The sequence below is a fragment of the Syngnathus leptorhynchus genome, chromosome 4, assembly GCF_054491065.1.
Source record: "Syngnathus leptorhynchus isolate UIUO chromosome 4, UIUO_Slep, whole genome shotgun sequence".
NCBI classification, from domain to species: Eukaryota; Metazoa; Chordata; class Actinopteri; order Syngnathiformes; family Syngnathidae; genus Syngnathus; species Syngnathus leptorhynchus.
Genome location: NC_141198.1, coordinates 16,218,173 through 16,230,654, shown reverse-complemented (window position 1 = coordinate 16,230,654; position 12,482 = coordinate 16,218,173). Strand labels below are relative to the sequence as shown.

General features: G+C 43.7%; 1 protein-coding gene and 1 long non-coding RNA gene across 3 annotated transcripts; one reads left to right on the top strand and one right to left on the bottom strand.

The window, feature by feature from the left end:
* Positions 1-2,399: 2,399 nt before the first annotated feature.
* On the top strand, positions 2,400-8,525 carry LOC147058500 (uncharacterized). Its single transcript, XR_015065963.1, has 3 exons — positions 2,400-2,631; positions 3,896-3,934; positions 4,633-8,525. It is a non-coding gene; the product is annotated as an uncharacterized LOC147058500 (long non-coding RNA).
* On the bottom strand, positions 3,015-12,335 carry mlxip (MLX interacting protein). 2 transcript variants are annotated; one of them, XM_085911000.1, is made up of 17 exons: positions 11,726-12,335; positions 11,139-11,245; positions 10,914-10,999; positions 10,743-10,832; positions 10,626-10,667; positions 9,824-10,034; positions 9,623-9,706; positions 9,217-9,311; positions 8,377-8,857; positions 8,248-8,315; positions 8,063-8,174; positions 7,902-7,999; positions 7,336-7,440; positions 7,143-7,270; positions 6,667-6,790; positions 5,871-6,000; positions 3,015-5,110 (listed from the first exon to the last, which is right to left on the bottom strand). In XM_085911000.1, the coding sequence occupies exons 1-17, from the start codon at positions 12,055-12,057 to the stop codon at positions 4,983-4,985; spliced, it is 2,421 nt and encodes an 806-aa protein (XP_085767126.1). In that variant the 5' UTR covers positions 12,058-12,335; the 3' UTR covers positions 3,015-4,982. The 2 variants fall into 2 exon arrangements, with proteins under 2 accessions (XP_085767126.1, XP_085767127.1); XM_085911001.1 differs by having other exon boundaries at positions 9,824-9,965.
* Between the last annotated feature and the right edge of the window lie 147 nt (positions 12,336-12,482).

The window sequence follows — 12,482 nt, the reverse complement described above, 5'->3', positions numbered from 1 at the left end:
TTAAATGATGTACTCTTGTTATAATTGATATATCTTCTTTTCCTTTCGGGCTTTTCCCCTCAGGGCTCGCCATCTATTTCTATCTCACCCTATCCTGTGAATCCTCTTCTCACATCCCCAACTAACTTCATGTCCTCGTTCACTCCATCCATAAATCTCCTCTTTGGTCTTCCTCTTGACCTCCTCTCCTGCCTGGTGGTTCCATCCATCAGCCTCCTTTTCCCTCCGCTGAACCTATCCGAACCATCCAAGGGCTGCATTTGTTATTGCATAGTTAAATGAAGAAATAAACATTGGTGATAAGATTAGGATTGCAACATTTGGTCATTTTCTATGTTTGAGTGCAGCCCAATCTTAACCCATCCCATAAATATTTCTGCCCACACACGACACGTCTTCACATAACACTCCCGTTCCGGAAATTCCCCGTCCCGTCTAGTCTCATCACTTGCGTTAAGTCAAAAGTGACAATGACGTTTCGTCCCGTTTTCTTGTCAGATATAAATTTGGCTATTAGACATTCTTCCTTGTCCCTATTTATGTCATAAGTGTTTTTGACTTTGTATAGGGTCCAGTTTGAAAATGAATAAAGTTCAACCGGGTCACTGCACAGGTATCATCCATTTCCTGCACGAGCTGCAGCAGATGAACATGACACGGTTGCCTCATTGTGGCCAATTACGAAATCTGTCATGAAGCCAAGTCTTTTTTTTTTTTTTTTTAGTTTAAAAAAAAAACAAAAAACTTGGCATATATAAGCTTGTCAAATGATGATGTCAAGAGCGTGATGAGTGTGCTGCAAGGTGAGCTCCATCTGTCACTTGTGCTTTTGCTGCAGCTGTCTTACATCGTCACGGTGACCTGCACTGGCGATGCCATCATGACGCTGCGGGGGAACCTCAGGGCAGCAGAGCTGGCCCTCTGTAATTTAGCCATGGCCGAAAGGGATTACGTAAGTCACTTTTGAAGCAAGTAAAAAGGTGGGAATTAGCTATGGAATTGCAACAGATATTTTTCCCCAACATTGAAGCTGGTTATAATTTGAAACTTTTGGGCACTGAAGTTGTTTTCTAACATGAATGTAACATTCCTATAAACTGTTAATGATTCACTGGACAACACGTATTATTTTAAACCAAAGCTACATGATAACCTAACAACCTTTCTTTGTAACTCATTACTATAGTTTTTACTCTTTGTTGGCACTGGTGGAGCTGGGATTTCTTTCCCATGGGGGTGGCAAAGATATCTATCTCAGTGGGTCTGCAAAAAAAACGTCGAAAAATATTCCAGGAAACGCTGATAAACTTTCAGTACATGTTTCCCAGAGGAAAATATGAGATGGTCCAAGAATATGTCAGGGGGCAAGCTCCACCAGTGCTTAATGGATTACGATCCTAAATGAAGGGTCAAATCCTCAACCTTAATGCCAATTGGGTTGAAATAACCCAGCACTGGAAAACGATTTCACCCAATTTAGGATATAACCCAGTAATTGTGTGACACTCAACTCTCGCCTCCAGGTGGAACACATTTTCAACGGGAACCCGCCGTTGAAATACAGACGGAAATCCTTAGAGCCTATCCCGGGAATAACCATCCCGGTGGGAAACAGCAGCGCCGAGATCCGCGACGCTGTGTGCTCCATTAGCGACTACCTGGAGCGACACCTGCCGCCCATTGTGGGGAATCTGACCCAACAGCACCGAGAGCAATTGATGGGCAACGCCAGGGTCTTTCACAACCAGTTCAAGGCAGCGGTGGAGCTGACGGTGAGCCAGCAAGAACCAAACGCCCATGGAGACGTCAACGGCGTGGCTGCAGAATGCCGCCGACCAATCGTCAGCTGGCACGGCTACGCGTTGAAGAAACATGGCCTCCGCATTATCTACTACACCCGAACATGGGTGGAGGCTTTCGCTAGTTTACAGCCCAGCTGTGATTAGAATGATGAAGGAACTTTCATTCATTTGTATTGACTGACTAAGCTAAGCTGCAGAATCTACAGCTATAGTTTATTTTATTTATGTATTTATTTATTCAACACCCTATTCACCATTTCGTTTTTTGTGTATTTATTTCAAGTTCAAATAAAAGTATTTATAACATATTTTTGGAACGTCTCTTGTTCAGGGTTGATGAGCCTTATGAGTTTTTAAAAAAAAAAAAATATTTATTTTTGCACTTTGCGTTTAGGCAAATTTGGTGTCGCCTGTTCAAAACACCTTCTTCCACACAAATACACAGCTGTGTGAATCGCTTTGTTTTGCTGATGGGACATAAAAGTGCAGTAAAAAACCACAGGTTGCGGCAAATAGTACTCTGCCGCACAAAAGGGGGGCGGACGTGAGCCAAGGGGTGATTCATGCTACCCCAATTATTCCTATAGAAGTAAACGAGACAACACATGTCACTAACTAGTAACGGATCTGGGCTATCAAAGTCAAGTGGACTGTGAAAGGAAGTGAAGGAGACGTTTTGATGACGTAAGATGTATTTCTTGGGAATACAGCTCTTGTGAAAATTCATAATGAGATGCAGGGCAAAAATAAAGCAAAATAACTTTTACAACAAAGTAGGGGAGCTTTTTGTGGCGAAGCATTGGCGCATGGACTTCATCTACAAATTAAGGTAAGAGCACAAACAGCGTGCGTTGAATACTAATAAGAGACGAAATAACCAGTGGCCAATTGAATAAACTACCCTTATGGCTTTATAAATCTCAGTCAGTGTGTCACCAAGCGTGAACCTCACCTCACCTCACGTCACTGTTTGTTTCGTCACTATTTAAGGCTTGTCTTTGAATGAAGTCATGCAGGAAGTATGAGAGATATATTGATAGACAGAACTGACGTGCACCCAATAATTAAGGATGGGAGTGTAGATGCGTCGGACTTCTGTGGAAACTGTGGAAAATCAAGTTTGAGATATTTTAGCAGAAGTGACGTTTAAATACGCGCACTTGGATTCTTGTGGAAAAAGATGTCACTATTTTCATGCACAGGCCAAGGAGTTTGATTCGCACTCATGATGGTGTGAATGTGTGGGATTTATTCCAAGGAAAAAGTGTGCCGTGGATGAAAAAAGGTTGGATGTAAAAAAAAATTAAAAATAAATCACAGCGTAGCAGAACACGTTTGCAAGCACAATCATGGATTTTGTAAGAAAAACCTTTTTGGTTCAACATGACAATGACGGCGATAAACATCCACCCAAATATGTCAATAATAATAATAATCCTGAAAAATTCCATCTGAAATAAAAGCAGCAGCAATGATAATGACCATGCAATTTGTTAATGCATATTTGTGTAATCCCCCCCCAAAAAATGTAGAAAGCATCTTTTGTGATGAAAATGTCCAGAGAAGGCAAGACAATGAATTGTTTGTGATCAAAATGGTTGATAATTTCATATGACAATACATGTTGGCATCAAAAAAACAAAACCGCATTATTTTGTGATCCAAAAGTTTTAGATGAAACATGACTGGATTTTCTTCTCATGTGTTTAACAAGGGTGTTGAGGACAAAACATTGCAATGAAGGTTGTGTAATCAAGAAGTTTGTTGGCGACAAGCCACGAGGAAGCGTCCAAAAATGTCTTCAAGTCTACATATGACAATGTATTTTGTAATTAAAAAGACTGCGGCAAACGAAAAACATAATCCTGTTTGTTTTTGTGACCGATCATGCTAAACCAAAACACGTGTTGTGATTTTTTTTTTTCAACAAACATTTTTGAAGACACAGCATTGTTTTGTGATCAAACATGACAGCGCATTTTGTTGTGATTGAAATGGTTGAGTACAAAACGTGACAACATGACATTGCATTTACATTGTGACCATAAAAAATTGTTGGAAGACAAAATGTGACAGTTTCATGTGCTCAACAGCGCTGCCCTGAGAAGAACACGTCGATGGATACAAAAACTGTATGTACACACACACAAATAGCAAGATGAGACAAATAATTCACACGGTAAATATAAAGTGCCATGAAAAAGTATTTGCCTCTTTTTAAATATCTTTGTTTTCTGGCATGGTTTCCCCACTTGATTCAGATTATCAAACAAATGTAAAGATCAGACTGATTGAACCTAGCATGACCTTTAAATGCTCGGAAACTCTCCAGTGTTGCTAAAGTGAAGCAAATGATCCCCGCCGAGACGCCAACGACTCATTGCCACTTGTCGCTGCCGAGTGGCCCCACCAGTTATTCGGGTTAGGAGCCAAGTACATTTTGACAGCGGCGCCCGCTTGAAATCATTTATTCCTTAATAAATGGAATCACATTTAATTTCTTTGGGTCATCTGATATTAACAAGTACTCATGAGCTTAAATGCTGAAGTGAAGGAAACTGTCCAAAAGTAAGAATTAGACAAATGTTCCAATACTTTTTCACGGCACTGTTTGTGCTGAACATATTTGGAGAGACAAGAAAACAAGCCATGTGTTTTATTGCTATTTCTGTGAAAGCTCCCTATGAGGGCTGTAGATGATGTCACTCACCAGAAAAGGGCTGAGCAAGCAAAATGTGAAGGACGGAGGAAATGGGGGGGGAGCTAGCTTGTGGTGTCAAGCTTTACGAGAAATTCAAAGAAACTTACCCACGCGCTCATTTCGCTTCAGAACTCTCTTCAACATTGTTCATTATGACTCACGGCGAGGCAAACGTGCTTTCTGCCCCCCCCCCCTTCAAAAAGAGAAAATTGTGCCAAAGATGACAATGGAAAGCCCTATTTCGTAGACATGTTCGGTGTAAAAAAAAAAAAAAAAAAAAAAAGAGTGCATCCTCAGCTTTGATTGGCCAGTAATCAGGCTTGCTGTGTTCACTCCCACAACGGCGGACAGGCCCATTTTTAACAACTCCTGACTACAAAAATGCCCCCCCGAAAACAAGCACAGCTATTGCAGTCCAAAAAGAGGAAGACGAGTTGAGCCCTCCATGATGATGATGTAGAGGAGGAAAAGGATGGACATCAGATGGCCTGTGATCGAGGCTCCACGTCAGCGTGCCTAAGTGCTTGAATGGCTTCTTCAGGCAAGCGTGATGGATCACTGAGGATGGACGTACTGGTGCTCAACTGGCAAAGGCTGCTGCTGACCACTGGTGCACACAGGTTGACTTATTACATACAGAACATACTACAAATATACCACGTGAATGAATCGGCTATTTGTGTACTTCTTAGGACTTCCTGTCAATGGTTGCTTACTTTTTCCTCCTCCCCAAATAAATTCAATACTGTGCGATAATCCTGTCAGACTTACGTCCTACTTGCGGCAATAAAACATGCCGAGAATTCAAAAGATAATAAACGAAACAAATGTTGGGCTGAAGGGAAAACAACAACAATGTTGTTGGCAAATATTTGGCTCTGAAAACAAAGTGAAAAAGTTCAAATGCAATCACAAGTAGAAAAGAAAGACAACTTTAATAAGACAATAACGATAGGATCCACGTGGCCTAAGAAAACAAACTTGACACTGCCAATTATTCCTGCCGACGTCGTGACATTTGATGTCTTAACAATCTCCGCGCAGTGCCAAAAGCACGTCTTCGTTCGTTGTCAACCGTGGCAGCCGCTAGCGCGCGCTACTATTTTTATTTTCAGACTTGCTTTACGTGTCTTTATATCCAGCTTTGAATCGAGCATTAATTTAATTCCATAGAAATTAAAAAATAAAAAATATTTCCAGATAATGTGAAAACAAGGGCATCTTTTGTCAAAACATCTACGCAAACACGTTTCATAAATCAATGTGTGTGTGTGTGTGTGTGTGTGTGTGCGTGTGTGTGTGTGTGTGTGTGTGTGTGTGTGTGTGTGTGTGTGTGTGTGTGTGTGTGTGTTGTATGTTTGACTCACTGGGCCTGAGCGCGACCAGGGAACAGTGGCGCTCCAACCACTCCAGCGTCGTCTTGCAAAGCTCCGTTCCGCTCGCGGTTGACACCATCTTGTTGAAGGACTCGAAGAGAGGCTTGATGATGACGCTGAACTGAGAAACGCGCCAAGTCAAGGCTTGCACCAGAATTGTGCCGAGATGCGCTCGAGCCCCCGTCAAACCGCTTCGTTGAAATCGTTGTTTCTGTTCCTTGCAAGTTACAACTGTTTCATTCTGGTGACATCCATGCTAAGTGGCTTTTCGCAATATGTAACCGTTAAGCTAATGCTCAAGCTAATAATAGAATAAAGTTCCAATCGAAATGTCATACAGCTTGAAGGCAAGCATGCGTCACATCATATTTGGTAAACCGTGCGAGCGTGTACTCTTGTGATTTGATCGTTTCTCATGACTTGACAATGAGAACAGAACATGTGCCAAGAAATATTTTCAAAAGTGTTTTAATATGCTTATATGTGTTGATAGGCTTTAGGAGTAGTCAGACTAAAATAAACGTTTATATGGTGTAAATCATTAGTGAGGATTTTTTACCTGTCATGGGGTTGGTTCGAACTATCGACGTGACATTTGTTTGAAGAGAGACCAAAGTGAGTCTGGTGATGGTGGCAGCCAACAATTAAGACATGTTCCACTGAGGATTCCTTCCTACCGCAGAAAATTTCCCCGCACACGCAAAAAAAAAAAACTATTCCTGACTGATACAACCTGACTGGTACGCTTTCAGACCGTAAATATAGACAAGAGCCAGGAGGAGGATACAAGCCAGAACTTCCAGTCCTGCCGGGAACGCAGCTTGACGTACTCCGTGAACCTGTGCTGCATGTGGTCAAAGCGCCGCTGCGTGACCTGCGCTCCCGTGGCCGGCATCTGGTCGTGACACAGGCTGCGCTTGACAAAAACCAAAAACAGGATGAGTTAACGAGCTCTCGTGGAAAAGAAAATCGCGTTGAATATTATGTTCACTTAAAAGAAAACCAACGAATGCATGACGTTCCATTGATACGATGAAATTTAGCGCCACCTGGTGGACGAAAGCCAGTAACTAGTCGATGAATGGCATAAAAATTCAATACTAAAACAACAAAAAGAATAGACAATATACTGTATGTGTAGAGAGAAACAAATCCTGAATTATTGAAGAAAAATGCAAGTATTAGTAAAGTATTAATATAATGGGAAAACGTCAAGAGAGAAGAAGAGCTACTATTTAAAAACTGCAAATAGTATGAGCATACTTAATGCAGGCTTTGAGGCTTGTGATCTCCTCCTGCAGCTTCCTGATGTCTTCTTGCATTTGTTCCCTCTCCTGCTTGAGCTTTTCAACGTGTTCCACCGTCTTTTGCATTGTGACAGCAATACTGATCTGTGAACATTTCCAATGGAATGGTAACCACACGCAGTTGGAATCATCGACCGCTCCTTCCTTACGTTGGCTTGGGAGTTGAGGGTGGGGACCAGGCCGCCGAGCGTTTTGAAGCAGTGGTTGATATTTGATCGTCTCTTCTGTTCGGCGATGTGGGCTCTCCTTGGAATCTGAAACGCACAGACGCACGCGTTACTTTCGCACTGATGTTAAAAGACGCTGTCGCTCCAGCTTTACGACTTGTAGAAATAAGAAATACTGATTAAAAAAAATAATAATAATACTAAATGTAATGATGATAACTGAAGAAAAAAAATGATTACAACAAACATACAAAAATATGTAAAGTCGAAAAAGAAATAATAGACGCTAAATATAATGCGAACAAGACGTCACTTGTTTCTGTAAGTGGCGCGTTTGGACAAAAAAAATGCATGGAGGAAGTCAATTATGATATTTTCCGGGCTTAGTAAATGGTTTGAATATTTCGCAGTGCTGAGAAATGATTGTCAAGTTTAAGACTGACGCTCGCTATCCATCACACTATGTGCTTTGTGAACATAGAAATGTGCGTCAAAATTCCACCTTTGCTGAGTGATAAAATGCTGACGCTCCCTTCCCGGTGTTTCACCTGAGGTGTTGTGCTGCTGCTGCCGATCAGTGACTGTGGACTTGGAACTTGATCTAAAGCACAAGGGGAGCCTTGGCCTGACCTTGTCTGGGCCTTCACTAAAAAAAAGGAGGGAGGGGGATCATTATGAAATTAGGCGTTAGCGAGTCGCAAAGTCTTACCGACAACTGATGCGGGCTTCTGGTTTCGGTGGCTGGAGGGAAACGAGTTCTCTGAGGGGATGATGCACTGAGGAGACTTTTGGGTTTGAGGTACCACAGAGAAGCCCCCGGCCTGACGCGTACCAAAAGACCATTAAAGCAGGGTGCACAATAATCTGCGAGTCAATTTGTTGTTGAGAACGTACCACTCCACAATGAGTGATCAGTACCCCGGGAGCTGAGGTCACGTCGGTTTTCATTGTCGGGATGACGCCTGAGAACGTGAAAGACTGTAGTGAGTTGTTGGTTTTAAAAAGTCAACTTTGCCTCCAGACCTGTGATGAAGAGCTGCTGAGTGGCCACTGGGTTGGCTGGGGAAATCTTCTTCAAGTCTCGTTTTTTGTTGCCGTTGGCCGGCTGGAGGTGTCGGGGGCGGGCGAAGGTGTGAGGCGGCGGCGGCGGCGGAGGCTTCGGGGCGGCTAACAGTGGAACCAGGGAGGGCAGCCGAGGGGGTGGCGGCGGGGGATGCGTGCACGCCGCATCGGCGGTCGGCGCAGCGGAGGGCGAGATCGCGACGGTCTCGCCCAAGGATGCTGCGGGGTCCAAGGTGGGGGGGAGAATGGGCGCCGTTGGGAGGCACTGGGACGCCAGCGGATTGTGAGAAGAGACGGCGGCGTGCTCGCTGAGCGCCACCTGCCCCGGATAAAGAGGCAAGTAGTTGTCCACAATGCTCTCAGCACTGGTTCGACTGGTTGCACTGGTCATTGGGGACGGGATTTGGCTGTCTGTGAGCTGCATGGACGACAATACGTGGCCCTGGTGATAAAACACACGAGTTTAATTTGTGAACAAGCTTGTAACTCAACTGCCTGAAATCAATTTGGAAATGAACCGAAATGCCATGAAAAGAATATTTGCCTGGCTGCTTTGTCATCAGACATGTGTTGCATCCAGAAATAATAATAATATTGACATTTAAAGACAAAGAGACGCTATTTACACAGTGTAATGATGCGGTTAAGCCATTATCCAGTTTAGTACCATGACTATGTTACGTGGATTTTTGACCACTACTTGTAAAGGAGAAGAAAAAAGAGGCAGGAAGGTGGGGGCGAGGAATGTCTTACACCTTCTGCTTGTGGTGGTGCGTTAAAGGTGTCACGCTCCGTGTTTACCTGCGACGGAGAGCCGCTGCCGGGCAGTGGGGTGACTGACGGTGCGGTGGGGGAAACGGGGAGGAAGATGGGCGGACGGAAGCTGTGAAATAAGTCTGGAAACAAGAGTCTATGTTACCAAGCGGTTAGTAAAAAAAAAAGAAAAGAAAAAAAAATCATCCTCTACTTTATGGGTTACTCGGTTAAGGAAACTCGTGTCTAGGGGAGTTACTGGAAGACTAGCACGTGATTCCTTCAAGTGCACAATTAGTGTGTGTTCAAGAGACGCATGTGGGGGACTATTTTTAGTCATACAAAAGCGTCACGCCATCGGACAAGTCACAACTTTAGAAGGAGCGCTCTCCTTTGCCACTCCTTTCATGGATAGACTTTTCCACCTGAAAAAGAGGCAACGTTTGGCCGCTACCTTGTAGTGGATCGAAAGAAAAGTCCAGGTTGGGCTGCAGCTGCATGAGGCCCGGTTGGATCATGTCTGCGTTGACCGCATGAGCTGTGGAATTGCACCGGCAAAAAAATTACCCGGGCTTGAAATAATACAACACTGCCCCCCCCCCCCACACTTGTTTTACAAAATTATTTCAAATAAAAATGACTCGCCAATCCTCACCGTTCTCCTTGGGGTTGGGCCAGGGGGTGGTCTGGTGCGAGACCAAGGTGGAAAAGAGCGTGTCGGACACCTCGGACAATAGCATCTCCATGTCAAACAGGCTCTCCAGCTCCATGGGCACGGGGGCCTCGCTCTCTTCATCCTGACAAAAGCAAGCACGGAGCATGTCTGGAGAGACTTCCCCAAACAGCCCTAACTGCTCCTTGGGCCCCTTTAGGTGTTAGAAATGTAAGCACCAAGCTGGTTAATCACACGAGCATGCAAGGTGAGGTGGACAATGAGATGCACGCGCGCTCAGCGGAATGCTTTGACTTCTACATTTGGTGATTGAATCTTGAACGCTGTCTTCGAGTCTGCATTGAAATGGTCGTCCGCAAATGAAACCCTAATTTTAACAAATCTTGAGACCTGGCTTTGAATCTCAACTGATGTTAAATGCTTACAGTAGATATAAAAAGTCTACACACCACTGTTCAAATGTAATTTTCTTTTTGTGTGTGATACTGCTTTGAAGAAAAAAAAAAAATCAAAAAGCACCCCCCCTCCCCCCTCCTAATTGAGTTGTACAAGTTGTAGTGTTAAAGGTGTTAAAGGTTAAAGTTAAAGGTGGGACAATTGAATCGAGGTGTGCAGACCTTTTATATCCCACTGCATACCAAACAAACTGATTTTCTAGACTGAAAACAGAACCAAACGACTTAGTATAATGAGTTTTTTTTTTTCAAAAGTATTAAAAGATTTTATTGCACTGACAAGCTGCATGCTTTGTCTATATTTATTTTTTCCCCCAAACTCTGCATACCTTGAGTAAACTCGACAGGTCGTCATCCTTGTGCTTCTGCAACTAAAGGGACAGTCAGAAAAATTAACAGTGCTGTAAGAAAAAAGAAAAAAAAAGTGACTGGAACCCAAACTCAACTCTTTTCTTGAAGTAAGTCCTCCACTTGTGATACTCTCTGATGACAATTTCTATTCTTCTCTTCCAGCATTTGCCCTCTGTGGTGATCATCTTAGCAGTCACAACACACAAACGATGATATAAAGTCACCAAATTGATCGTGTGTTTCCTGATATGCATTCAAACCTTCACCTCGGAAGTACGATGCGCTTCCAGGTCTATGTTTCCCTCCAGCGGAGTCACAAAATGACAAACGGGATTTTGCCTCCTCTCCACATCTGCAGGGGACAAAAGGTCCAATCACTCAAACTTGAGAAAACCAAAGTAGAGTAATCCTTGACTTCTTACGTTGCGAGGGCAACTTAGAGTTTAAAATCGATCAAGCAAGTAGGTGGAGAAATAGATAGACTGTCTTACACTGCATGTACCAGGCCCTCCAGATGGCGTTGTTGAGGCGGATCTTGTCCCTCCAGAGCAGCTTCAGACCTTTGAAGTTCTTCCATTTGGGAGACACCAGTTTACCGCTGTGGAAACAAAGTGGATTTACCATTTAGTTGTCACATCCATCCATTGACTGAACCGCTTTATCATCACGAGGGTGCAAAATTTCCAGTCAAAATGAAAAGTACAAATCAATTCTGGAAGAAACATTTAATCGACACTATTGTATGTATTTGCTCTGAAGTTATATCAAAAGTCTTTTTCCTGTTTCTATACTAGATTAAAAGCATGAGAAATATGTGCAGCATGGTTGAACTAAAGAAAGTCGACAACAACATGCATGCTTGGTAGTAGTCTATTAATAGTCCTGACGACAAGTCCAAGCTGGTTCCAAAAGTCCGAGGGAATCCTCGTTTGTCATCCGTAAATAGAAACTGGCTGGCAAGTCACTTTTCTATAACATGCTCACACACGAACCACTCGGGTTTTTCTTCCTCCTTTTTTTTCTGGGAGGGTACAATGATAACTGGGGGAATTATGACAGAGTAATTAACTGCTGGTACCTGTAAGCCAGCGTCATGCATTCGAAGAGTTTGGTGAGCGAGGCGTCGATGGAGATGTGAGACGTGCTGGCCTTGCCGAAGTGGTACGTCTGACAGGTCTGTTTGTTGACGGTGTCGAAGTCGTAGCCTTTCTTCGGTGGGTGCTCGCTGTGCGGCGATGATACCATAAAGTGCCCGCTATGAATGATCTGCGACCTACGTGGGCCCCGGTTGGGGTTCGGACTGGGGCTGCGGCTCGGGCTCGTCTCTTCGGCGTCCGAATCGTCGTCATCGTCATCGTCCCGCTGTTGTTTCCTCAGCCGCTGTTTGGAACTCTGCTGCCGAGAAGCCATGATTGCGAACAAATGGCTAAGCAGCTAGCGAGCTAGCCCGGCGGTGTTATTACGATACTATAACCGTCATGAGTCTTAGCCGTGGCATTACAAGTGTCCGATTTTATTGTTTTAATTTAGTTAGGTTTTTGTTTTGTTTTCCTGCCAATTTGTGGCGCTCGGAATTCTTTGAATCTACTTTGTGTACAAGTTGAGTACAGACCAGCTGACACCAAGGCAACTTGGAGGCTTCCCTAAGGGGGGGCGGGCAGGATGTTGTCACGGAAAATTGCAAGCTTTTTGATTGGCCCGTGTTAGTCTTGCCTTTTCTTATTGGTTTAATCCACTGCTTCATTAAAAAAAGAAGGCGGGCTCGTCTCAAGCCCCAGGAAGTTTTTTGGGGTCAGAACGTTTCTGATTGGTCTGTGTCAGACCGCACCCTTTCT

What these genes read in the sequence shown, in the direction of transcription:
- mlxip (XM_085911000.1), bottom strand. Translation starts at nt 12,057, where the DNA reads ATGGCTTCTCGGCAGCAGAGTTCCAAACAGCGGCTGAGGAAACAACAG. An exon ending in TTCTTTCGATCCACTACAAG is followed by an intron (nt 9,312 to 9,622) that starts GTAGCGGCCAAA and finishes TCTTGTTTCCAG; the next exon opens with ACTTATTTCACAGCTTCCGT. An exon ending in GCAGCGGCTCTCCGTCGCAG is followed by an intron (nt 8,858 to 9,216) that starts GTAAACACGGAG and finishes TTTTATCACCAG; the next exon opens with GGCCACGTATTGTCGTCCAT.